The sequence below is a fragment of the Tachyglossus aculeatus genome, chromosome 5 (assembly GCF_015852505.1).
Source record: "Tachyglossus aculeatus isolate mTacAcu1 chromosome 5, mTacAcu1.pri, whole genome shotgun sequence".
NCBI classification, from domain to species: domain Eukaryota; kingdom Metazoa; phylum Chordata; class Mammalia; order Monotremata; family Tachyglossidae; genus Tachyglossus; species Tachyglossus aculeatus.
The window spans coordinates 41,210,264-41,236,308 of record NC_052070.1 but is presented as its reverse complement, the minus strand read 5'-3'; the positions used below and the strand labels follow the sequence as shown (position 1 = coordinate 41,236,308).

Genomic DNA, 26,045 nt, shown 5'->3' with positions numbered 1-26,045 from the left:
GAACCCGCATCATCTGATTCCCAGGCCTGGGCTCTCTCCACTAGACTATGCTGCTTCCTTTTATTCTTATTATACTCTCCCAAGTGGTTAGTACAGCACCTTGCACATAGTAACTGCTTAGAACATTGCTTTGCACATAGTAAGTGCTTAATAAATGCCATAATAAATAAATACCGTTGTTGATATTGATGATAATGGGGTATAAATTGGGGGGAAGGGAATGCACATTTTGCCCCCCTCCTTCCTCCTTCCAGGAGAGGAAGGAGGGGGCTCAGTCTGGGAAGGCCTCCAAGAGGAGGCCTCCTCCTCTTTTACTGTCCAGCTGTAGTAGCCCCTTAGAGCCAGCCCCCCCCATCTGATGTTTCTGTCCCTGGGGGGCCTCTGGGGCCTTTGGTGGGGATGGGGGGGATGGGGGGGGGGACAGGGGAGCCCCAGCTGAGCGCCTCCAGGACCCTGCTTTGGCTTTGGAGGCAGGGTGGGCCCTGAGCACTTGAGAAAATGGGACAGGGCCGAAAGGGCGGAGGGCTCTACCTGCAAGTGGGACAGATTGAGGGGAAGAGGGGCTGGGGAGAGGAGCCGATACATCTATTTTTATTTATTTGTATGCATATGTGTGTATATGAATATATATGCATGTATGTATTTTATTTTGTTAATATGTTTTGTTTTGTTGTCCGTCTCCCCCTTCTAATAATAATAATAATGATGATGATGGCATTTATTAAGCACTTACTATGTGCACTGTTCTAAGCGCTGGGGAGGTTACAAGGTGATGACGTTGTCCCACGGGGGGCTCACAGTTTTAATCCCCATTTTATTCATTCATTCATTCAATCGTATTTATTGAGCGGTTACTGTGTGCAGAGCACTGGACTAAGCGCTTGGGAAGTCCAAGCTGGCAACATATAGAGACGGTCCCTACCCAACAGTGGGCTCACAATCTAGAAGGGGGAGACAGAGAACAAAACAAAACATATTAACAAAATAAAAGAAATAGAATAAATATGTACAAGTAAAATAAATGGAGTAATAAATATGTACAAACATATAGACATATATACAGGTGCTGTGGGGAGGGGAAGGAGGTAAGGCGGGGGGATGGGAAGGGGGGAGGGGGAGAGGAAGGAGGGGGCTCAGTCTGGGAAGGCCTCCTGGAGGAGGTGAGCTCTCAGTAGGGCCTTGAAGGGAGGAAGAGAGCTAGCTTGGCGGATGTGTGGAGGGAGGGCATTACAGGCCAGGGGAGGACGTGGGCCGGGGGTCGACAGCGGGACAGGCGAGGATGAGGCCCAGTGAGGAGAACGAGGCACGGTGAGGAAACTGAGGCCCAGAGAAGTGAAGTGACTTGCCCAAAGTCACCCAGCTGACAATTGGCGGAGCCGGAATTTGAACCCATGACATCTGACTCCAAAGCCCGGGCTCTTTCCACTGAGCCATGCTGCTTCTCTGTATTTATGCTTGCACATATTTATTACTCTATTTATTTATTTTATTTGTACATATTTATTCTACTTATTTTATTTTGTTAATATGTTTTGTTTTGTTCTCTGTCTCCCCCTTCTAGACTGTGAGCCCGCCGTTGGGTAGGGACCGTCTCTCTATGTTGCCAACTTGGACTTCCCAAGCGCTTAGTCCAGTGCTCTGCACACAGTGAGCGCTCAGTAAATACGACTGAATGAATGAATGTTTGTACGTATTTATTACTCTACTTACTTTATTTTATCTGTACATATTTATTCTACTTCTTTTATTCATTCGTTCATTCAGTCGTATTTACTGAGCGCGTACTGTGTGCAGAGCACTGTGCTAAGCGCTTGGGAAGTCCAAGTTGGCAACACACAGAGACGGTATTTTGTTAATACGTGTTGTTTTGTCGTCCGTCTCCCCCTTCTAGCCTGTGAGCCCGCTGTTGGGTGGGGACCGTCTCTCTGTGTTGCCACCTTGGACTTCCCAAGCGCTTAGTACAGTGCTCTGCGCACGGCAAGCGCTCAGTAAATATGAGTGAGTGAATGAACGAATGAAAAGAGGTGGGGGGGAGGAGCGAGGGGCCCCGCGGCCGCTTCCGCTTCCGCGGGCGGGTGTGCGCGCGTGTGTGTGTGTGTGTGTGTGTGTGTATATGTGGGGAGGGGTCAGAGGTCAAGGGTCAGGGGTCGGGGGAGTGGGTGGTGGGGGGCTCCTGGGCGGTGGGCCCTCCCGGGGCCGGGGGCGCAAGGGGCGGCGCCCAGCAGGACCCGCGGCAGCAGCAGCAGCAGGAGGAGGAGGAGGAGGAGGAGGAGGAAGAGCAGAGGGGGCGGCCTGGACTCTCTAACCCCCCCAGGAGACCCCCACACACACCCCGGTGAGGAGACCCCGGCCCTCCTCCTCCTCCTCCTCCCCCCCCACTCCTGGACCCAGTCCTGGGGGGGCCACCCCTGGAAATGCAAAGCCCCTCCTTCCTCAAGCCCCTACTCTTGGACCCAATCCTAGGGGGGTCCTCCCCTGGAAATACAAAGCCCCTCCCTCCCTCCTCAATCCCCTCCTCTTGGCCCCAATCCTAGGGGGGGTCCGTCTCTGGAAACGCAAAGCCCCTCCCTCCCTCCTCAAGCCCCTACTCTTAGACCCAATCCTAGGGTGGTCCTCCCCTGGAAATACAAAGCCCCTTTCTCCTCAATCCCCTATTCTTGGACCTAATCCTGGGGGGGGGTCCTCCCCTGGAAATACAAAGCCCCTCCCTCCCTCCCTCCTCAATCCCCTACTCTTGGACCCAGTCCTAGGGGGGTCCGTCCCTGGAAATACAAAGCCCCTCCCTCCTCAAGCTCCTACTCTTGGACCCAATCCTAGGGTGGTCCTCCCCTGGAAATACAAAGCCCCTCCCTCCTCATCAATCAATCAATCAATCAATCAATCAATCGTATTTATTGAGCGCTTACTATGTGCAGAGCACTGTACTAAGCGCTTGGGAAGTACAGTACAATCCCCTACTTTTGGACCCAATCCTAGGGTGGTCCTCCCCTGAAAATACAAAGCCCCTTCCTCCTCAATCCCCTATTCTTGGACCCAATCCTAGGGCCCTGGAAATACAAAGCCCCTCACTGCCTCCTCAATCCCCTACTCTTGGCCCCAATCCTAGGGTGGTACTTGTACATATCCTATTGATTTTATTTTGTTAATGTGTTTTGTTTTGTTCTCTGTCTCCCCCTTCTAGACTGTGAGCCCACTGTTGGGTAGGGACCGTCTCTATATGTTGCCAACTTGTACTTCCCAAATGCTTAGTACAGTGCTCTGCACACAGTAAGCGCTCAATAAATACGATTGATTGATTGATTCCCCTGGAAATACAAAGCCCCTCCCTCCTCAAGCCCCTACTCTTGGACCCAATCCTAGGGTAATCCTCCCCTCGAAATGCAAAGCCCCTCCCTCCCTCCTCAATCCCCTACTCTTGGACCCAATCCTAGGGTAATCCTCCCCTCGAAATGCAAAGCCCCTCCCTCCCTCCTCAATCCCCTACTCTTGGACCCAGTCCTAGGGTGGTCCTCCCCTGGAAATACAAAGCCCCTCCCTCCTCAAGCCCCTACTCTTGGACCCAATCCTAGGATGGTCTGCCCCCGGAAATAATAATAATAATGATGACATTTATTAAGTGCTTACTATATGCAAAGCACTGTACTAAGCACTGGGGAGCTTACAAGGTGATCAGGTTGTCCCATGGGGGTGGGGGTGGGGGCTCACAGTCTTCATCCCCATTTTACAGGTGAGGTAACTGGGGCCCAGAGAAGTGAAGTGACTTGCCCAAAGTCACACAGCTGACATTTGGTGGAGCTGGGATTTGAACCCATGACCTCTGACTCCAAAGCCCGAACTCTTTCCACTTAGCCACGCTGCTTCTCTTAATACAAAGCCCCTCCCTCCCTCCTCTATCCCCTACTCTTGGACCCAGTCCTAGGGAGATCCGCCCCTGGAAATAATAATGATGATAATAATAATAATGGCATTTATTAAGCGCTTACTAAGTGCAAAGCACCGTACTAAGCACCGGGGAGGTTACAAGGTGATCAGGTTGTCCCATGGGAGGGCTCACAGTCTTAATCCCCATTACCCGTGTATATGTATATATGTTTGTGCGTATTTATTACTCTATATATTTATTTATTTTACTTGCACATATTTGTGCTATTTATTTTATTTTGTTAATGGGTTTTGGTGTCTGTCTCCCCCTTCTAGACTGTGAGCCCACCGTTGGGTAGGGACCGTCTCTGTATGTTGCCAACTTGCACTTCCCAAGCGCTTAGTACAGTGCTCTGCACACAGTACGTGCTCAATAAATACGATTGAATGAATGAATGAATTCTCCAGATGAGGTAACTGAGGCCCAGAGAAGTGAAGTGACTTGCCCAAAGTCACACAGCTGACAATTGGTGGAGCTGGGATTTGAACCCATGACCTCTGACTCCAAAGCCCCAGCTCTTTCCACTGAGCCACGCTGCTTCTCTTAATACAAAGCCCCTCCCTCCCTCCTCAGTCCCCTTCTCCTGGATCCAGTCCTAGGGGGGGTCCGCCCCTGAAAATACAAAGCCCCTCCACCCTCAATCCTCTACTCTTGGACCCAGTCCTGGGGGGCCGCCCCTGGCAATAATAATAATAATAATAATGGTGGTATTTGTTAAGCGCTTACTATGCACTAAGCGCTGGTGGGGTGGAGGGGGAGATGCAGTGTGGATCAGTGGAAAGAGCCCGGGCTTTGGAGTCAGAGGTCATGGGTTCAAACCCCAGCTCCGCCACTTGTCAGCTGTGTGACTTTGGGCAAGTCACTTAACTTCTCTGGGCCTCAGTTACCTCATCTGGAAAATGGGGATGAAGACTGTGAGCCCCCCGTGGGGCAACCTGATCACCTTGTAACCTCCCCGGTGCTTAGAACAGTGCTTTGTACATATTAAGTGCTTAACAAATGCCATTATTATTATTATTATTATTTTTATCCCCCATCCCCCCAGCTGTCCTCAGCCCACCCAGCCCCGTCCTCCTTCAGAGAGGGCAGTGACTGCGCACCCCTCTTGCCTCTCGCCGCGGCCCATGAGACCCTCGCTTCCAGGAGCCCCCACCAGGCTGCCTTGGATAGAAAAAGAACACCCCCCTGCCCCTCCAGGACCACCCCTCATCTCTCCCCACCAACTTCACCTTCTGCCCTTTGGGGTGAGAGCAGATCCTGGGGTCTCCCCCAAATCGACCCCATCCATTCAACCCCCACTTTGTGTCTCCCCCCCACCCCAAAGGCCATCCCTCATCCTCCCCAACTTCACCTTCACCTTCTGCTCTTTGGGGTGAGTGTCCCCACTCCCCCCCCCCCCCCCGCCGCCTCAACGCCCCACTCTGTCCGCTCTCAACCTTCACCCTCCGCCCTTTGGGGTGCGAGCGGATCCTGGGGTGTCCCCCGACTGCCACCGACCCCACCCATTCCACCCCCCACTTTGTTTCTCTCCAGCCCCCCGACCATGGGTCGGAAGAAGAAGACCCTGCACGACTACGCGGCGGAGTTCACGGACCTGGGGGTGAAGCGTCAGCTGGGGGAGCCCGGCGTGTCGGGGGACCCCTCGGTAGTGGAGACACTGTACTGTAAACCCTGCCAGCTGCCCATGCGGGTCAGGCGGGATCGCATCTTGGAGCACCTCTCCTCGGGGAGACACTATCGCAACCGCAGGCTCGTCAAGCAGCCCGGCGTCCGCAACCCCATCCTCATGTGAGTCACCGAGTCGTCCCCCTTCCCTCTCATCATCAATCATCAATCGTGTTTATTGAGCGCTTACTGTGTGCAGAGCACTGTACTAAGCGCTTGGGAAGTACAAGTTTGCAACACATAGAGACAGTCCCTACCCAACAGTGGGCTCACAGTCTAAAAGACTCTAAAAGTCTCTCCATCCCCCCCCGAGTCATCCACCTCCTAATCCTCATCATGATGATGATGGTATTTGATAATAATAATTATTATGGTGTTTGTTACTATGTGCTGGGTACCGTACTAAGCGCTGGGATGGATACACACAAATTGAGTTGGACATAGCCTCCTGTCCCACGTGGGGCTCACAGTCTCAACCCATGGCTCGGTGGAAGGAGCCCAGGCTTGGGAGTCAGAGGTCATGGGTTCTAATCCCAGCTCTGCCACTTGTCAGCTGTGTGACTTTGGGCAAGTCACTTAACTTCCCTGGGCCTCAGTTACTTCATCTGTTAAATGGGGATTAAGACTGTGAGCTCCATGTGGGACAACCTGATTACCTTGCATCTCCCCTGGCGCTTAGAATAGTGCTTGGCATATAGTAAGCGCTTAACAAATGCCATCATTATTATTATTATTTTACAGATGAGGTAACCAAAGTGCTTAAGGTAACTGAGGTAACTATTAACAGTCTTTTAGACTGTGAGCCCACTGTTGGGTAGGGACTGTCTCTATATGTTGCCAACTTGTACTTCCCAAGCGCGTAGTACAGTGCTCTGCACACAGTAAGTGCTCAATAAATATGATTGATTGATTGAGCACTTACTATGCGCCAGGGCCTGTTCTAAGCACTTGGGATAGATACAAGATAATCAGGTTGGACACAGTTTCTGTCCCACATGGGGCTCACAATTTCAACCCCCATTGTACGGATGAGGTAACTGAGGCATAGAGAAGGGAAGTGACTTACCCAAGGTCACAGCAGGTGGAGCTGGGATTAGACCCCAAGGCCTTCTGACCCCCAGCCCCATTCTCTAACCACGAGGCCATGCTGCTTCCCTGAACTGTTGTGCGATTTAGTAAGCACTTACTATGTGCCAAGCTCTGTGCAGACTGAGGGGGGAGAGGGGAGGGAGATAATAGCAATTAATAATTTTAAAACATTCTTAAATCATTCTCAACAGCTAGTCTTTAAACATATTCAATAAAAGTTTTGGAAATCTAGGAAGGTACAATTGAATAAAGCTTAAAATGGCAATTATTTTACATAACTGTTAATTCAACAATTAATATTTTAAGTCATTGTTAAATCCTTCTTAACAGTAATTCTTAAAATATTTAATAAAAAACTGGGAAGATGCAGTTCTAACTATGGAATTATCAGGCAGATAAAGGACTGGCAGCATCACATAGTCAGATATAGTCGATAAACAGTGCTTTCTGACATTTAACAATTATTCAACAATTACTTCAACAATTGATAATTTAAAAAATTATTCTTAACAACTGTTCTTTAAAATATTCAATTTAACAATTATTTCCAAATATTATCCTTCTTAACAATTGCTCTTTAAAATATTCATCAATTTAACGATTATTTCCAAATATTATCCTTCTTAACAATTGCTCTTTAAAATATTCATCAATTTAACGATTATTTCCAAATATTATCCTTCTTAACAATTGCTCTTTAAAATATTCATCAATTTAACAGTTTCCAATTATTATCCTTTTGTTGCTCTCCAAATCCTTGAGATGATGCCTAAACCTTCCTTGGCCCCTTGAGGGGAAACAGGATTGCAAAGACTAAGCAAAACATCCAGGCCCTTTCTTTTATATTCGATGACAGAGTGACAAGCATTCATCTGCTTCTAGTCCCATTAGCCAGGCTATAGCGGAGACATTATGCAGGCCTTTATTGTTTTAACCTTCAACATGTTGGAAAATTTTATATTAAAGCCCATTTGAACTAAGGATCAATGTAACAAGGAAAGGTTAACAAACAAATCCTATTTTAAAATATTTTAATATGTAATACTCAGTAACTGAATCTCTCCTTTTATGTGCAGCGGCCCCCTAATCAGACTCCATAAGGTTCATGGCGGACAGAGTTTCTCATTTTAATTCTGTTTTAGTTAATACTTAGGAGCCATTTTTTAGAGTTGGGGCTTAGATGGATCTTTAGATCCACCTTTTGTGGATCCTTTTGTCAAATAAGATGTCCCGCTCCTGGTTCCTTCCCCCCGAAAGCAATTTGTGTGACCCGGTAGGCCGCCCGGCGTCATACAGGTTCCTTAGGCTCTCCTTCAATTTCCGTTCATGAACAAAATCCAGTTTTGGTTATCTTCTCAAAAATTTTTTCTTCCAATCTTAATATCACCTGTTTTTTAGAACAACATTTATTTATTTATTTAGAGAAGCAGTGTGGCTCAGTGGAAAGAGCACGGGCTTTGGAGTCAGAGGTCATGGGTTCAAATCCCGGCCCCGCCAATTGTCAGCTGTGTGACTTTGGACAAGTGCCTCTGTGCCTCAGTGACCTCACCTGTAAAAAAGGAGATGAAGACTGTGAGCCCCACATGGGACAACCTGATCACCTTGTAACCTCCCGAGTGCTTAGAATGCTTAGAACAGTGCTTTGCACATAGTAAGCGCTTAATAAATGCCATCATTTATGTATTCCAATTTACCTAAAATTGTAATCGCCACCCTTACAGGAATTCCTGTCCTTCCGGGAGGTCTGGCTCACAAAGTCCCTGCATGCCCAGGGGGTCCGTCTCTCCCCACCTCCAGGAAGTCTGGCTCACAATAAAATTCCTGCATGCCCAGAATGTCCATCTCTCCCCACCTCTGGGAGGTCTGGCACACAAAATCCCTGCATGCTCAGGGCATCCATCTCTCCCTACGTCCACCAAATCCCTTATTTAGAACAACATTTCTTTACAGGTTTCGTAATGATATGAGGGGCGTATATTTCATTTCCGTAGTTACATAAGGAACATCTGTTCTCTTCACCTTTTTCTTTTTTCCCTTTTCACTCCTCTTGGATCTCTGACACCATAACTTAATTACTGCCCCCTCCATTATGGCCTGTAATGAAAGAGCTAGTTATCACTTTTCTTCAATCGCTAGTTCAAGCTATCACCTCTTTTTGTTTTAAAAAAACTAACTATTCATTAATTCATTCATTCGATCGTATTTATTGAGTGCTTACTGTGTGCAGAGCACTGTACTAAGCGCTTGGGAAGTACAAGTTGGCAACATATAGAGACGGTCCCTACCCAACAGCGGGCTCACAGTCTAGAAGGGGGAGACAGACAACAAAACAAAACATATTAACAAAATAAAATCAATAGAATAGTAAATATGTACAAGTAAAATAAATAGGGTAATAAATCTGTGCAAACATATGTACAGGTGCTGTGGGGAGGGGAAGGAGGTAAGGCGGGGGGGGATGGGGAGGGGGCTCAGTCTGGGGCATTTGTTAAGGGCTTACTAGGTGCCAAGCACTGCTCTAAGCACTGGGGAGGTTACAAAGTGATCAGGTTGTCCCACGGGGGGCTCACAGTCTTAATCCCCATTTTACAGATGAGGTAACTGAGGCCCAGAGAAGTTAAGTGACTTGCCCAAAGTCACACAGCTGACAAGTGGCGGAGCCGGGATTTGAACCCATGACCTCTGACTCCAAAGCCCGGGCTCTTTCCACTGAGCCACGCTGCTTCTCTAGTTTAACTAGTTTTGTTTAGCTGGGAAACTATTTCCCCAACAGTAAGATCAGTGGTTAACTGCTTGCTTTGGGAGTTGCCCAATCTTATGGGAGCTGTCCATTTATTTGAGGGAGGCATCTTCTTCCTTCCAACAAATGTTCTCGTTAACCTTCTAAAATAGCCCCAGCCCCCACCCTTAGGGTTTTCTCATCCCCTACGGGATGCTGTAAAAGAGAAAAATGGTTTCTTTCCCCCACACCCCCTCATTTGCTGATTCTCTGCAACTAGCTGGGAAGAGAAACGGTCTCAGTTTAAACACATCAGATCTATAAGATGACTCTCAACTTTGGGAGCTAACCAAGTTCAGTTAAGAATTTCTTTTCACAGTACACGTTTTACACAGCATTTCACAACACTGCACTGCACTGCACAACACTGCGCAACACTGGCCAGTGCATTCAAATGTTACTCGTTCCAAGAACACTTTTACACAGATACAAAGATGCATTCCGCTAAACCATCCCACACAACCACTGCAGCCCAAAAACATGAGGGAAACATTAATTCCAACACATTCGAGCATCTTTTCAACTGTTAAAGCAAATCACTCCACTCACTCCCAGTCTTGCACAAACACAGGGCTGCACCCAATGGCAACACGTTCACACATTCTCACACAAGTCCAGAGAGTTTGGGTCACTTGTCCTAGATCCCTTAGATCTTTTAGATCTTTTAGACTGTGAGCCCACTCTTTTGGACTGTGAACCTACTGTTGGTTAAGGAACTGTCTCTATATGTTGCCAATTTGTACTTCCCAAGCGCTTAGTACAGTGCTCTGCACACAGTAAGCGCTCAATAAATACGATTGATGATGATGATCCCTGAGTGGGCAAGTAGTGGAGCCAAAGCTAGAACCCAGGCATCCTGACTCCCATCCTCGTGCTCCTTTTCCTAGGCCTCTCTGGTTCCCTGATAGAGAGTCGGACTCGCTATCATAATAATAATGATGGTATTTGTTAAGTGCTCACTAAGTGCCAAGCACTGTTCTAAGCACTGAGGTAGATACAACATAATGAGGTTGTCCCACATGGGGCTCACAGTCTTAATCCCCATTGTACAGATGAGGGAACTGAGGCACAGAGAAGTAAAGTGACTTGCCCAAAGTCACACAGCTGATAAGTGACTGAGTTGGGATTAGAACTCATGACCTCTGACTCCCAAACCCGTGCGCCTTCCACTAAGCCACGCTCCTTCTCCTTTTCTCCACCTTTCCTGGGCCCGTTTCAAATACTTCCCTCCAGGTTCTTCCCAAGTGATTTGGCCCAAGTGGCAGAGCCAGGCGAAGAACCCAGCTGCCCTGACTCTTAGGCCCACGCTCGTTCCACTAGGCCACGCGGTTCCTCTTAGGGCTCCCCGACTCGTCCGTCGTGGTGTATCCAATCACAAAATGCAAGCACGTGTTTTAGCAGAACCGTCCGCGTGTTCAATTCTGCAACCCTCCTTAAAAATGAATTCCCTTCTCGTTTTTCTAGATCCGCAGCCGCAGAAGCGGGTACCAGCCTCCCCGCCCAACTCGATCCGCCACCTCTGCTTCCTCAGCCCCCGTTGGTCTTCTCCCCCTCCCCCTGCATCACCAGTACCAGCGCGGGCCCCGGCCCCGGGCCGAGCGCGGTGCCGTCTCCTCCGTCCTTCCCCGCATCTCAGCGTCCTGTCCATCCCGGAGCCATCAGCTCCACCACCAGCGCTCCGCCCGCCCGGGAGGACCAGATGCCATCGACCTCCACCTCCTCCTCCGCTCACCCTGCGGCGTTCTCTGCCTTCCAACCGAGGAGGATCCCGGGCACCTCCGGACAGGCGGACCCGAGGCTCGTGGTTTCGGAAGCGCCCAACGGCGTGGTTTCCAGAGGCGGGGTGGGACGGGGTGGGGGCCGCGGAGCTACGGTGAGCGGCCTCGGCCTAGCCCTCTTCGGGGTGGGGTACGGGAGCCCGGCGTTATTCCGGAGCTTAACCGAAGAGACCGGTTGCCACCTGCTGTACATAGTCGAGGACCAGCTGTGCGATGTGGAGCGAGCCTTTAACACGGAACTGCTGACCAACACGCGAGTGCTGCGGGAGCAGGATGCTGACATCGTACTCAATGACCAACGGTAGAGTGAGGGAGGAACTCTGGGAGGCGGACTCCGGGCTCTTTGCCCATGTTTCTCCCAGAAAAGCACTTTCAAGCGGGGCCGGGGGGTGAGCTCCTCAGCTCTCCGGGGCCCTTCCAGCCTCTATTTTATGATTCCGCAGAGCTCGTGGCTTTGACTGGGACCTTGCCCGTCGGGGACTTGGAGGGGTCGGAGCCCAACTCTGCGTAGAGAGAGAGGGGTTAGGGAGGTGGGCCTGGCGTCTGCTACACTTGGGCATCCCTTGATCTTTCAGATTGGCCCCTTCTTCCATCTTGAAAGTAGACGTGCTCTAGCCCACCTCACTTTTTACCTATTTTCCCCTATCTCTCATTTGTTTTAATGTCCGTCTCCTCCTCTAGAATGTAAGCTCCTCATGGGCAGAAATCATATCTACTGCTTAGAGCAGTGCCTGGCCCATAGTAAGCGCTTCACCAATACCATAACTATTATTATTATTAATAATAATAATAATGATGGCATTTATTAAGCGCTTACTATGTGCACAGCACTGTTCTAAGCTCTGGGGAGGTTACGAGGTTGTCCTACGGGGGCTCACAGTCTTCATCCCCATTTTACAGATGAGGGAACTGAGGGTCAGAGAAGTTAAGTGACTTGCCCAAAGTCACACAGCTGACAAGTGGCGGAGCCGGGATTTGAACCCATGACCTCTGACTCCAAAGCCCGGGCTCTTTCCACTAAGCCATGCTGCTGAAGCAATGCACTCTCCCAGCCACTCGGTAAAATGCTCTCCACACAGTAAATCCTTAGTAAATACAATTGATTGATTAATTGATTACCAGTTCCTGAAAGGGCTCTGGAAATCTTCTGGCGGAAGATGTTCCCAAAGCAGTTAGGAAAGTCATGAGCAGGCAGGAATTTCAAGTGTTCCTGCTGTCACTTTATTAGGAGTAGAAGCAGCGAGAGCCACTCTCAGAAAATTTTCTCTTTCTCTCTCTCTAACTCTCTCTGAGCAGGTCCATTTTAACTTCAATCAGATTACCTATTAGGTTATTTATTCCTCACCGCCCCAAGCAGTATGGTGTAGGAGAAGCAGCATGATAATGGTATTTGTTCAGCACTTACTATGTGCCAAGCACTGTTCTAAACACTGGGATAATCATGGCGTACTGGATAGACCATGGGCCTGGGCGTCAGAAGGTCATGGGTTCTGATCCAAGTTCCGCCATTTACCTGCTGTGCGACCTCAGGCAAATCACGTAATTTATCAGTGCCTCAGTTACCTCATCCGTAAAATGGGCATTAAGACTGTGAGCCCCATTTGGAACTGGGACTGTGTCCAATCTGATTAGCTTGTATCTAAGAGAAGCAGCGTGGCTCAGTGGAAAGAGCCCGCGCTTTGGAGTCAGAGGTCATGGGTTCAAATGCCGGCTCTGCCAATTTTCAGCTGGGTGACTTTGGGCCAGTCACTTAACTTCTCTGTTCCTCAGTTCCCTCATCTGGAAAATGGAGATTAAGACTGTGAGCCCCCCATGGGACAACCTGATCACCTTGTAACCTCCCCAGTGCTTAGAACAGTGCAATGCACATAGTAAGCGCTAAGTAAATGCTATTATTATTATTATTATTATTATTATTATCTACCTTAGTGCTTAGTACAGTGTTGGCAGATAGTAAGTGCTTAACAAATACCATCATTATTATTATTCATGAGCAATCAATCAACAATGAATGGCATTTGAGTGCTTACTGTGTGCAGAGCACTGTACTAAGCATTTGGGAGAGTCCAATACAATAGAGTTGGTAGACAAAATCCTTGCCCACGAGGAGCTTACAGTCCAGAGGGACAGATCTGGTGTCTCAATAAATCGTGTCTTCAGAATGTCAGTGCTGGGCATCCAAACTGTAGTACTGATTTCTCTTTTTGCAAAGGCCAAAAGAGGGTTTATTGAGCTCCCACTGGGTGCTCAGTTCTTGGGAAGTCCAAGCTCCCTCTAGTCTGTAAACATGGTGTGGGCAGGGAATGGGTCTGTTTGTTGTTGTAGCGCTCAATAAGTACGTCTGAATGAACAGAAGCACAACACACATTGCCTTCCCACAAGGACCTTACACTCTAATGAGGAAGACCAACGCACAGATATTTACAAATAGTAAATAAGTTCTCTCTGGAGAGCCTGCTCTTAATAATAATGATGGTGAGCCCACTGTTGGGTAGGGATCGTCTCTAAATGTTGCCAACTTGTACTTCCCAAGCGCTTAGTACAGTGCTCTGCACACAGTAAGCGCTCAATAAATACGATTGAGTGATTGATGGTGGTAATTGTTAGGCTTTTAGACACACTTAAGCTTAGAAATTGCTGCCAACTTTTGCGAGCAATGACTTTTTTCTATTTGCCTTAACTCAGTGCTCTTGGAGGGGACTCCTTCATCCCATGTTTTAATGTTTGCCTTAAACAGCCTTTTTTTCAGGTACCATGAATTGCCTTTTTGTTCAGGAATACGGTTTTCTAATAATTGTAGTATTTGGTAAGCACCTACTACATGCCAAGTATTGTGCCGAGCGCTGCAGTTGATACAGTCAGATCTGTCCCACTTGGAGCTCACAGTCTAACGGGGAGGAGAAATAAGTGTTTATTTTATTTTAATGTTGGTCTCCCCCTCTAGATTGTAAGCTCCATGTGTGGGCAGGGGTCATATCTACCAACTTGGTTGTATTGCACTCTCTGAAGTGCTTAATACAGTACACTGTAAACCGCAAGTATTCATTGAATACAGTTGATCGATCTCCTTATGTCCCGACGAGGAGACTGAGGCATGGATAAATTAAGAGACTTGCCTGAAGTCCCATGGCAGGCAGCCAGCGGAGCTGGGTTTAGAACCTGGGTCTCTCCACTCCCTGGCCTGTGCTGTTTTTGCTAGGTCCCGTGACCTTTTCTCCTTTGAATTCTGATTTCAGGTGCTCAGTAAATTCCATGGATTGATCTGAGCCCTCGCCCGATAACCTTCTCTTTGGATTTCCGCAGGGTCTCTGGAGTCATGGTCTGTTCACCCCCTGACACAGCCTCGGAGATCGTAATTGATGCTTTACGAGCTGGTAAGGCCACCGGAGTAGCAGCTGGAGATGGTGGAACTGTACCCTAGTATCAGTTACTCTGTTTTTGACAACGAATAAGCCATCCTAAGCTCAATGAGGGCCCGAAGATGGCATTGCTTGGCGTTCAAAACCACAGTCGTTGCTCAGCTTGCAAGAACACTTCAGGGAAACCTTGGGATTTCCACTAACGGTACTCCGTTACCCATTTCAGTAACAAGGAGCTAGAATTCATCATCCCGGTAGTATTTATTAAGAGTTTGCCTTGTGCCAAACACTGTGCCAAGCACTGTGTGGCCTTTGGGCTAGTTACTTAACCTCTCTGGACTTCTGGTGAAGGGGGAGCAGCTTTCTTAGCCTTGTTTTCCAGTTGAGCAAACTGAGTCCCAAGGTCACACAGCAGGTCGGTGGCAGAGCCGGGACTAGAACTCCAGGTGTCCAGATTCCCGGGCCCAGGTTCTATCCATTAGACCACACTGCCTCTCTGGTTCACAGCTGACACCTGGAAGTGAGGGAGATGGTAGGCGGAAGGGGTCCGCCATCCGGAACATCCTCCAGCCCGGGCTTGGAGGGCCGCACTTGTTTTTATTTATTTATGTTTCTCTGGTTGGCCTGGCCTACCTCAGCGGCCTCCCTCCAGGACAAGCGATTCTCTTCCAGAAGTCCTAGTCCCACAGAGGCTTGTCCACACCGGTTGGAGAGTCCCAAACAGAGCAGGCGGGGGAAAGATGGCAGAGTTTGGCATTGCTTCCGGCCTCCAAGGAATAATAATAATACTAATGATGGCATGTATTAAGCGCTTACTATGGCACTGTTCTAAGCGCTGGGGAGGTTACAAGGTGATCAGGTTGTCCCACGGGGGACTCACAGTCTTAATCCCCATTTTCCAGATGAGGTAACTGAGGCCCAGAGAAGTTAAGTGACTTGCCCAAACTCACACAACTGACAAGTGGCGAAGCTGGGATTTGAACCCACGACCTCTGACTCCAAAGCCCGGGCTCTTTCTGAGCCATGCTGCTTCTCTAAGGAATCTCTTAGTGGTCCAGGAGCTGCCACAGTCACCCTGGGCCATGGGGTTTTCAGTCTGCAAGCCAAGTGGATTGCCACTGGGGAGTCGGGGATCGTTCTTCATGTACTTGCACCTGTCCGGTCGCGGGGTACACAGAGGGCACGTTTTCTCAGGGCTGGATTTGTCGGGGCCATGAGCCCCGCAGTCTGGCGGAACCGATCGTACTTCTGGCCAGCTCCGTTTCTAGAGCCTCTTCAGGCCGCCCCTACCAATCCCACCCTGGGGAGAGCCAAGGTGGTCCAGGGCCTTCTTGTGATGGATGGTGATATCAGTCCGCATCTCTGTGACTGCTGGGAGGGGCCCACCTGGCCCCAACCTGCGGGGGTCTACTCACCCGGATGGCCTGGAGCTCACTGGGGCAGAGGAGGACAGCTCATTCGGCTGGAGCGTCCCCGTACCGGGCTGCGGAGGCTTCTGAAGGCCACGCTGGGGGAAGGATGATAATGATAAATTGTGGTATTTATTAAATGCTTACTATGTGCCAGGCACAGTACTAAGCGCTGGGGTGGATACAAGCAAATCAGGTTGGCTACAGTCTCTGTCCCACATGGGACTCACAGTCTCAATCCCCACTGTACAGATGAGGTAACTGAGGCCCAGAGGAGTGAAGTGATGACTTGCCCAAGGTCACACAGCAGACCAGTGGCGGAGCTGGGATTAGAACCCATGACCTGTGGCGGTGGGCAGGGAGGGAAGGAGGATGTGCAGCTGCTTACAATCATGGGGCCTCCTTCTGAATAATAATAAAGAACAATTACATGCGACACCCTTGGGGAGATGCAAGAGACTCAGGTTGGCATGGGGCTCACAGTCTAAGGGGGAGGGAGAACAGGGATTGAATCTCCATTTTATCGATGAAGAAACTAAGGTCCAGAGAAGTTAAGTGACTCGCCTGGGAATACACTAAAGACAAGTGGCAGAATTGGGATTAGAACCCAGGTCTTTGGGCTCCTAAGGTGACCTAGACCTGGGTGCAGAGCCAACTCTGAACCCAGTTATTTCCCCTGTTGCCGCCCCGCCAGTGCAGCTCCTGGGGGAGCAGCCAGCCTGAATCCATCCCACGTTGGGCGCCAGGGAATGGGGGTGGGTGGGTGGGTGAGGCTTCCTACGGCCAGGCACCACCCACTCTGCTATTCTAATGTTGTCTCCGTTTGGTTTCTCTGCCTATATTCTCAGGGAAAGGGGTGTTTTGCGAGAAGCTGCCTGGCTTGGACCGGCAGACGGCCGAGGCCTGTTTCGAAGAAGCCGACAGGTGCGGAAAGCCTCTGGTCTGTGGATTCTACAAGTAAGGGCGGCATCTTATTCTCCCCCGGGGCGGCTGTCTCCCAACATGCAGATCTGACGAAACTTTGAGGGTTTCGATTTGAGACTCACTGGGTCCTTTGGTTTATAAATATCTGTGGCCGTGATTTTCCTAGCATTGGAAACCATTGGGAGTTTGTATAGGTCTTTCCCAGGAATCAGTTATGGGAGCGATTGTGTCTTTTCCTGTGTTTTATGCTCCCTCCTGCATCTATTATAAGATTATAAACTCCTTTGGACCGTATTCACCTGAACACTTAGTACCATATTCCGCACACAATAAATGCTCAGTCAGTATCTTGATCGATTGTTGCTCTGCATATAAATAGATGTCAGTAATGACCATGTTGATGACAATGATAGGGACGTCGTTGTGGCCTTTTGCCATGCACGCGTGATTACTATGTTGTTAACAGCTAATTATGGTACTTAAGTGCCAAGCCCTTCTCTAAACACTGGAGTAGATACAAATTGATCAGGTTTGACACAGTCCCTGTCCCACATCTTAAATCCCTGGCCCACATCTTAATCCCCATTTTACAGATGAGAGAATTGAGGCACAGAGAAGTTATGTGACTTGCCCAAGGTCACCCAGCAGAGAAGTGGCAGAGCAGGGATTAGAACCCAGGTCTTCTGACTCTCAAGTCCATTCTCTTTCCACTAGACCACGCTGCTTCCCATACCGTTCTCACATGTAGATTTGGAATAATGGAGCTGAGGACCATCGGTGCGGAAATAAAGACTAGGGCTGAAAGTATTTGACAGCTGCGGCAGCATCCTTTCGCTGCTCAGTACATTATAAATGCCCCTCCTCCCGCCACCGAGGGTAGAGACTGTGCCTCTGGTGGACTCGCTCAAATGCTTAATAATGCCCTATTGTTTCTCTCCAGGCGTTTTGATCCAGCTCTGCAGTTTTTATACGAGAAAGTCCGCGACAGCCAGGCTCTCGGGAGGATACACCGCGTTTCTGCGGTCAGCAGCCTCTACCCCTCAGCTCCTCTCAGCTTCCTGAAAAAGTCAGGTACCGAGTACCACCCTCCTGCCTCCCCTCCAACAACGAGGAGGGGCGGGGGCTGCTATCTGATGGGTCACCAAGCTGAGGCTGCCCAGAGGCTTCACGTGGGACGGGGAAGAGCTCCGAGTGATTTGGAAGCCTGTGAGTTTTGAATCCGTCAGTTTGGTCGGGAGAAAGTATGAAAGAGATCGCTCTCTTCTTTATTTGCAGGTGGCATCTTCTATCACGTCGCCGTACACGATATCGATTTCATCAGTTTGCTGTTGGGGGAGGGTACCCCAGATACGGTCTTCTCCCTAGGCCATGCGTTCTGTGCAGGTAAGGCCTGGGCCCTGGGCTGCATCACTGTCACCGGGTATTCTCCCGGGAAGAGGTAGAGGAGCCCTGGGACCCAAAAGTGGAACTGTAAGCTCGTTGTGGGCAAGGAATATGTCCATGTATTGTTGTTTGTACTCTCCCAAGCGCTTTGTACAGTGCTCTGCACATAGTAAATGCTCAGTATATACGATCGAATGGACGAATGAGGGCTTTCCAGGAGAGAAAAAGAGCAGTGTTACCAAAAAAGCATGGGAATCGAATTGGGCTTGGGACTGCAGCCCTCTCAGTACCTTTCTTCCCCTCTGAGGGCTTTCGCTTCAATTAGTAAAGTTTGTCCTCCTGGCATTCCCCTGGAGTCTGGAGAGGCAGGTCTCCTGTGCCCATTTTCCAGAGGCCCAGAGAGGTGAAGAGACTTGCCTGCAGTCCCACAGCAAGCCAATGGCAGACTGGGCTAAGAACCCGAGTCTCCCGAATCCCAGACCCATGTCTTTTTCAGGAGACCCCACTGCCTTCCCACTAGTGCCGGGCACATAATAAACGCCTAACAAACACTTTCATTGTTATTATTATTATTGATATGAGCAATATATTAATTGATATTAATATAACAATCATAATATTATGAGAAGCATAATGTGAGAAGCAGCGTGGCTCAATGGAAAGAGCCCGGGCTTTGGAGTCAGAGGTCATGGGTTCAAACCCTGTCTCTGCCAATTGTCAGCTGTGTGACTTTGGGCAGGTCACTTCACTTCTCTGTGCCTCAGTTACCTCATCTGTAAAATGGGGATATAGACTGTGAACCCCCCATGGGACAACCTGATCACCTTGTAACCTCCCCAGCGCTTAGAACAGTGCTTTGCACATAGTAAGCGCTTAATAAATGCCATTATTATTATTATTATTATTATTATTATTGTGGTATTTGTTAAGCACTTACTATGTGCCAGGCCCTGTACTAAGCACTGGGGTGGATACAGGCAAATCGGGTTGAATACAGTCCCTGTCCCATTTTGGGCTCACAGTCTCAATCCCTATTTTACAGGTGAGGTAATTGAGGCACAGAGAAGTGAAGTGATTGCCCAAGTTTTGGAACTCCTACTATTATATTATACTTTATACTTTTATATTATATTTAATATATTATTATACGATTATACTTTATATTATATTGTACTATTATGCTTTAGGCTTTAGCGTTTTCACCCTTTTTGGGCCAAGAAAGCGCTAATCCATGCTGAGAGACGCATTCAGTAGTGGCTTTCCAAATGGGTGAGGGCCTGGGGGTGAAGACCTCAGGCTGCACCCACTCTTTTTCAGCCAGTTAGCAATACATGCCACCAAGCACAGAGAGGCAGCGGGGGAGATAATGTGGATGGTTTAATGGTTACCATCCCCTGTCCCGCAAAAACAACTCAAAGCCTTGTCTCGCTGGTGGTGGAACATGTCTTTGCCATCCAGAGAAGCATGGTTGACAGGCTTGGGAGTAGAGGACCTGGATTCATTCATTCATTCAGTCGTATTTATTGAGCGCTTACTGTGTGCAGAGCACTGTACTAAGCACTTGGGAAGTACAAGTAGGCAACATATAGAGACGATCCCTACCCAACAATGGGCTCACAGTCTAGAAGGGGGAGACAGACAACAAAACCAAACATGTGGACAGGTGTCAAGTCGTCAGAATAAATAGAATTAAAGCTAAATGCACATCATTAACAAAATAAATGGAATAGTAAATATGTACAAGTAAAATAAATAGAGTAATAAACCTGTACAAACATATGTACACATTGGGGAAGCAGCGTGGCTCAGTGGAAAGAGCACGGGCTTTGGAGTCAGAGGTCATCATTTCAAATCCCGACTCCGCCACTTGTCAGCTGTGTGACTTTGGGCAAGTCACTTAACTTCTCTGTGCCTCAGTTCCCTCATCTGGAAAATGGGGATTAAGACTGAGCCCCACGTGGGACAACCTGATCACCTTGTAAACTCCCCAGCACTTAGAACAGTGCTTTGCACGTAGTAAGCGCTTAATAAATGCCATCATCATCATCATATACACATGCTCTGGGGAGGTGAGGGAGGTAGGGCAGGGGGGTTGGGGAGGAGGAGAGGAAAAAGGGGGCTCAGTCTGGGAAGGCTCCCAGACTAATCCCAGCTCTGCCACTTGCTGCTGTGTGACTTGGGTCAAGTCACTTCACTGTGCCTCAGTTTCTGTAAAATGGGGATTAAATCTTACTTCCTCCTACTTAGACTGTGAGCCCCATGTGGGACATGGACTGTGTCCCACATCATTAGCTTGTATCTACCCCAGCATTTAGTACAATGCTGGGCACCTATTACGTTCGTATGAATAAATACCGTGATTATTTTTAGCACTTTGTGTCTAAGCAGTACTCAACCTGACCGTGTCTCCCAGGATATATTGGGCATGTATGTAAGTGATACTGTCTGTGGATGTGTGGATGACACTCTGTCAGAAGTGCTGAAGGGAAAGGTGGTCTTAGAGGACCAAGTGGAGGAATTTAGCATAACGAAGACATAGAGAAATAGGGAAGCAGCACAGCCAATGGAAGGAGCACGGGCTTGGGAGTCAGTGGACCTGGGTTCTAATTCCGGCTCTGCCACTTGCTTGCTGTGTGATCTTGGACAAGTCACTTGACTTCTTTGTGCCTCAGTTTCCTCATCTGCAAAATGGGGAGTCAGTACCTGTTCTCCCTCCTACTTAGGACCGTGAGCCCCAGGTGGGATAGTGACTGTGTCCTACCTAATTAACTTGTACTTACCCCAGCGCTTAGAACAGTGTTTTATGCTTAATAGCACTTAAAAAAATACCATTAAAAACTTGCAAAACTTCCTTGTCATTGGTTATGGGGAATGCCTTACAGATCAAGTTTTAGAGAAGATCCCGGGCTTTTGAATTGGCCAGACTCTTCTGATTTATTTGCCCGTGTTAACTTGTGGATCTTCTGAAATCTTCTACCGTCTAGACATGGCTTCCTTGAAGGATGCGGATTCAGTCATAGTCAGCATGAAATTTCCGAGTGGAGCGATTGTAAGTTTAGACGTCAGTCAGCACTGCACAAAAAGCTGTGATCAGAGACTGGAGGTATTTTTTCCGTTTTTGTTGGTTTGGTTGTTGGTTGTTTCAGTCAACCTGAAAAGCAAAATGCAAAATCGTACAGCTCGAATTTCGCCCTGATCATTTGAACCCCCTGCCGAAATTGATTGATTTATTCCTACTGACACCTATTCCTGACACGTTCCACCTTTCGGTCCTTTCTTTCTTTACCTTTTTTATGCTTATGCCAAGTGTTTTTCCTCTCTCTCACTTGCATTTATAAGGGCTCAATCCCTGTTTTCATCATTTTAGAATCTAGCCACTTAAACTTTCCACCCTTTCGGATTAATCGACTGTGGGAAGGCAGGGTTTAGCTTCAAAGCTGACTGCTTAAAGGTTGTTATTAAGGAGAGACGGCTAAGACTTTAGCTTTTGGGAAGAAAAGTCCTCTCTAAAGATGATGGAGTGCTGTTGTTAATGCTCACAAACATCTCGTTGAAATAAACCTGGGAGTGAAATGTCTCTGCTGACAGGACAGCTGCTTATGTTAGTTTTTGTTTCGCTCTCTAGGTAGCAGAAAGGAGCCCAGATAAGCGGATCTGTTTTATCGCCGGGTAGTGGTACAGAAAACTACCTCAGAGTCCTCCTGGGCCAAAAATCTGCTGCCTCGCCTAGCTGGGTCTGGCCCAATGGAAGGCTCCAGACCCCATCTTCTCAGCCCTGAGCCAGGCTGGAAATGAGCCTAAGCTGAAGCTGAGTGTCCCTGGCACTCCATTTTGTATGTGCTGCTACCCTGCAGGCGGAGAGGAGTCGCCCCAGTAGCCCAGGGAACAAGCGCACACACACTGAGTCAACTGGTCAATCAGGCCATGGCCTTTATTGAGCACCTCCTCAGTGCCGGGCAAAACCGATGCAGAACGTGTAGCCCCTGCTCTCGGGGCTTGCAATCTAATGGGGGCAACAGACGGAAATTATAAATAGCAGGAGCGGGAAGGAGAGCAGAAGGACGAGGATTTAGAACTGAATCACCCATATATCCGCACACAACCTGGTCCTTCTGACCCGAAACCCTTGAAATGAGGAGGATGGGTTGGCATTGGCTCTGATCCCTGGATGTCTTGGTCTGCTTGGACAGTGCCCTCTTGGCCCGAGGGTCTAGTCAGTCATGGCAGGCCTCTTTCATACCCAGCCCTACCAACTGGGTCCCAACTGCCCAAGTCCCAGGGGCCCCAGACAGATCATTGAGAAGCAGTTTGGCCTAGTGGAAAGAGCACGGGCTTTGGAGTCAGAGGTATTGGGTTCAAATCCCAGCTCCACCAACTGTCAGCGGTGTAACTTTGGGCAAGTCACTTCACTTCTCTGTCCCTCAGTTCCCTCTTCTGTAAAATGGGGATTAAGACTGTGAGCCCCATGTAGGACAGGGACCTTGTCTGACCTGATTACCTCCTATCTACCCTAGTGCTTAGAACAGTACTTGGCACATAGTAAGTGCTTAACAAATGCTATTATTATCATTATTATTAATATCACGTGCACTTATACTTGTTTCTCTGTTTCCCCTCTCCACCACAGGTCCATGGTTCCCAAGGAACATTACGGGTAGATAATCAGAACCCCTTGGGGATCACTGAGCACGGGACCTCTGTCTCGCTCTGCAACCAAAGCCAGACTGATCGGTACAGGGAAGCTTACAGAGACCTCCTTCGACATTTTCTCAGAACCCTGAAAGGTTAGAAAAATACCTGTCTCTAATAAGTAATTGGGGTTTACTTTGAACAAACTCCATCTTGGGAAGTTTCTTTTGTATTTTTTTTTCCTGGGCTGGAAATTGCCCATCAGACACCTCTTTAAGAAATTCCTAATTCCGTCTGGGAGGTAAATGAATGGTATTTGAGATCCTTGTTTCCAGAGAGATTGTTTGCCATTTTTGAGTGGTAGGGGGTGAAATTTGGGTCTTGTTGACCCCCTGATATCAGCTCAAATGAGAAAAAGTATGGCCTAGTGGTTAGAGAATGGGGCTGGGAGTCAGAAGGACTTGGATTCTAATCCCAGCTCCACCACGTGCCTGCTGTGTGACTTTGGGCAAGTCACTTCACTTTTCTGTGCCTCAGTTACCTCATCTGTAAAATGGGAATTAAGGCTGTGAGCCCTGTGTGGAACAGGGACTGGGTCCAACCTCATTATCTTGTGTCTACCCCAGTGCTTAGAACAGTGCCTGGCACTTAGTAAGCACTTAACAGATGCCATTAAAAAACCCCAAAACCTTAGCTCCTGAGCCCCAGGGCTTGGGTGGCTGCAGTTCAAAATTGGGTAGTCCAGAGAAGTCCCACGGGCTGATTCCCAGATTCAGGTTCCCGGACATCAGAACATTCTGAGATATGAAATGGGAGTTCTGGATGGTGGGAGGGTTCCTAAGCAATGCAAAGACCTGTGGAGGGTTGTTGAGGTGCGGGGAAGGGGCAATGGGGAGGCGTGCCATAGTCCCCGCACCAAAGTAGGGCTCCGGGGATGTCAGGGGCCTGAATCTCTTTGGCCCCGGGAAGCAGAATGAGGAGATCCTGGAAAAGGAAGCTAGCTAAACCACTGTTAATGGTGGGTCGGTGGGTCTCCTTGCTGGGACCCCGAAATGGTACGTGGCTGCCATCCCCACTCCTCTTCTGCCCCCCCATCCCTCGTCCCATCCTGCCCACTGGACACGAGGAGGAATGGGGCAGGGGCTGTCCAGTCCCCGTGTCGGCCCCAACAGAACTACGACCAGTTGTGCCCTGGGGATGGGGAGAGGGCTGAGAGAGGAGCAGCGGAGTATGGGGCGCTCTGGGGAAGGAGCGGCCAAGGCTTGTGGGAGCACGTGGCTATAACACACCGTGTCCTCCCTCCCAGGGAAGGAGCTGCCGGCCATCACCAAAGAGCAGGTTCTGGGGGCCGTTGAGGTGGCGGCGGCCGCCGAGCAGTCCTGGTGGAACGGCTCATCCGTGGACCTGCGTAACGAAGCCGTCGACGCCTCCATCATCAAGACGGAGATCCTGTGAAGAGTGCTGCCACTGGCCACCGGGAGCTCTGAGGGCCTTTTCCTGCCAGGGAAGCCAGGCCCCGGGTGGGCCTTGGAGGGAGGGAGGGGATAGAGGCGGTCGGGGGGGGTCCCGAGGGCTGTTGTGATGACCAAAGCCCTCCCCACTTCCCAGGGAAGGCAGGGGGCCCGCCAGCTGCCTCCCTACTCTGTTTTTCTCCCGGAGGAAGGAGGTCAGAGGCTCCCTCCCTCTTCCCTGCCCCCCCAGCCTCTGGCCTTCACCATCCTCCGGCATTAATTGTGGGTGGATGGGCAGGACGGGGGGAGCGCTCTGGGCCTGACGGAGCCTGGCACTGCTGGCGGAGCCTGTCAGAGCCTTCTGGGCACACGGCTGGGTTAGAAAAGACCTGAGCATCTGAACGTGGTGCTGAGGTGCCAGAGCCGTTCCCAAGAAAGCTGCTCTGCGCCTCCTCCCCTGCAGCCGGGAAATAGAAAATAGCCACCGAAGAATCCTCCCAGGGCTCCTGTGCCAGCGAGCCAGAGAGAGTTTTCCAGTCTGGGAGATGGGCCGGCCCTGGGACCAACTCCTTTCAGAAGGGACAGGAAACCTTTTCCTTTCTTTTTAATGACCGGTAGATTTGTTATCCAGTAAGTATACCCGAAAGGACAGTGCCTTCCAAGCTGGACAGATCTGCCTGAAGTCAGATTTAGACCCCCACCGAGCTTCTTGCAAACGTTTTTATAGAGTTGGTTCTTCTTGCCTCTCTCTGTTGGACCCAGTTTTGTTTTTTATATATGCATATTTTTTTTCCACCAGAAAAATGTAAGGTTTTTGGCAAGGGTATTAAAAATATCCCTCTGAAGTCAAACGTGGTAGTGTAACACTTTTAGGCGACTTTTTTTTCTTCATGAAATTAGACTTGGTTTATTTGTGATCCTCTATATTTTTATACACACACACACACACACACACACACACATATTATATATATCTAAATTTAGGCAGAGCTGTGGTATTTGTAATGAAATGCAGGTCTTTTGTGGAATTTGTTTCAAGACCAGTGTAATTTTCAAAACCCAAAGAGTAGGCTGTCTGTGAGAAAAGTTACTGTCAGATTTGGGCTCTATTTTCCGATTCCTTTCTGAGGATAGTTTGAGTAAAACTATATGAAGCCAAAGCAGCTGCTCATTAAAAGAAAGCTGATTTCTTTTTCTTTTGTAGGATTCATTTAATATTCTCTTACTTTTTGGCAGAGAATACGGTCTTGATAAAAATCCAGAGACTTTGTTCCCACTGAAAGCTGGCACTGATGAAGTTAGGGGGACGGAAGTTGGGGGGCTCCTCTCCCTAACAGGAGATCAGCCATCCGGAGAGTCCCTAGAGTAGATTGGACCTCTGGGCTCCAACCGTCAGTGATGGGTCAAGTCTAGAATGAAACCTCTGCTGCCCACTGGGCACAGGTATGCTTTCGGCCCCATTCTTCCCCTGAGGCCCTGAAGCACTTTGTCTGAGCCCCCGGGGCATCACCTCCCAATAGATGGCTTCTAATGATTCTTGCGCGGGGTGTGGATTAGGAGCCGGTGGACATCTTGAGGGTGATGTGGCTAATAGGCGGCATCCCAGATTCGGCAAGCCCTGAGAGATTTGGCTGGGAGCTGTGCGTGGGACCGTGGG

General features: G+C 49.1%; 1 protein-coding gene across 1 annotated transcript; it reads left to right on the top strand.

Annotated features, from left to right (window-relative positions):
• Window positions 1-5,135: 5,135 nt before the first annotated feature.
• On the top strand, window positions 5,136-24,449 carry LOC119928577. Its single transcript, XM_038746954.1, has 10 exons — window positions 5,136-5,166; window positions 5,456-5,710; window positions 10,920-11,534; window positions 14,537-14,607; window positions 16,850-16,958; window positions 17,866-17,996; window positions 18,201-18,308; window positions 21,293-21,411; window positions 22,936-23,092; window positions 24,244-24,449. The coding sequence occupies exons 2-10, from the start codon at window positions 5,466-5,468 to the stop codon at window positions 24,390-24,392; spliced, it is 1,704 nt and encodes a 567-aa protein (XP_038602882.1). The 5' UTR covers window positions 5,136-5,166; window positions 5,456-5,465; the 3' UTR covers window positions 24,393-24,449.
• Window positions 24,450-26,045: the final 1,596 nt, after the last annotated feature.

Coding starts and splice junctions, on each gene's coding strand:
- LOC119928577 (XM_038746954.1), top strand. CDS start 5,466: ATGGGTCGGAAGAAGAAGACCCTGCACGACTACGCGGCGGAGTTCACG. Junction 17,997..18,200: donor CAGCTTCCTGAAAAAGTCAG/GTACCGAGTACC, acceptor CTTTATTTGCAG/GTGGCATCTTCTATCACGTC. Junction 18,309..21,292: donor AGGCCATGCGTTCTGTGCAG/GTAAGGCCTGGG, acceptor TCTACCGTCTAG/ACATGGCTTCCTTGAAGGAT.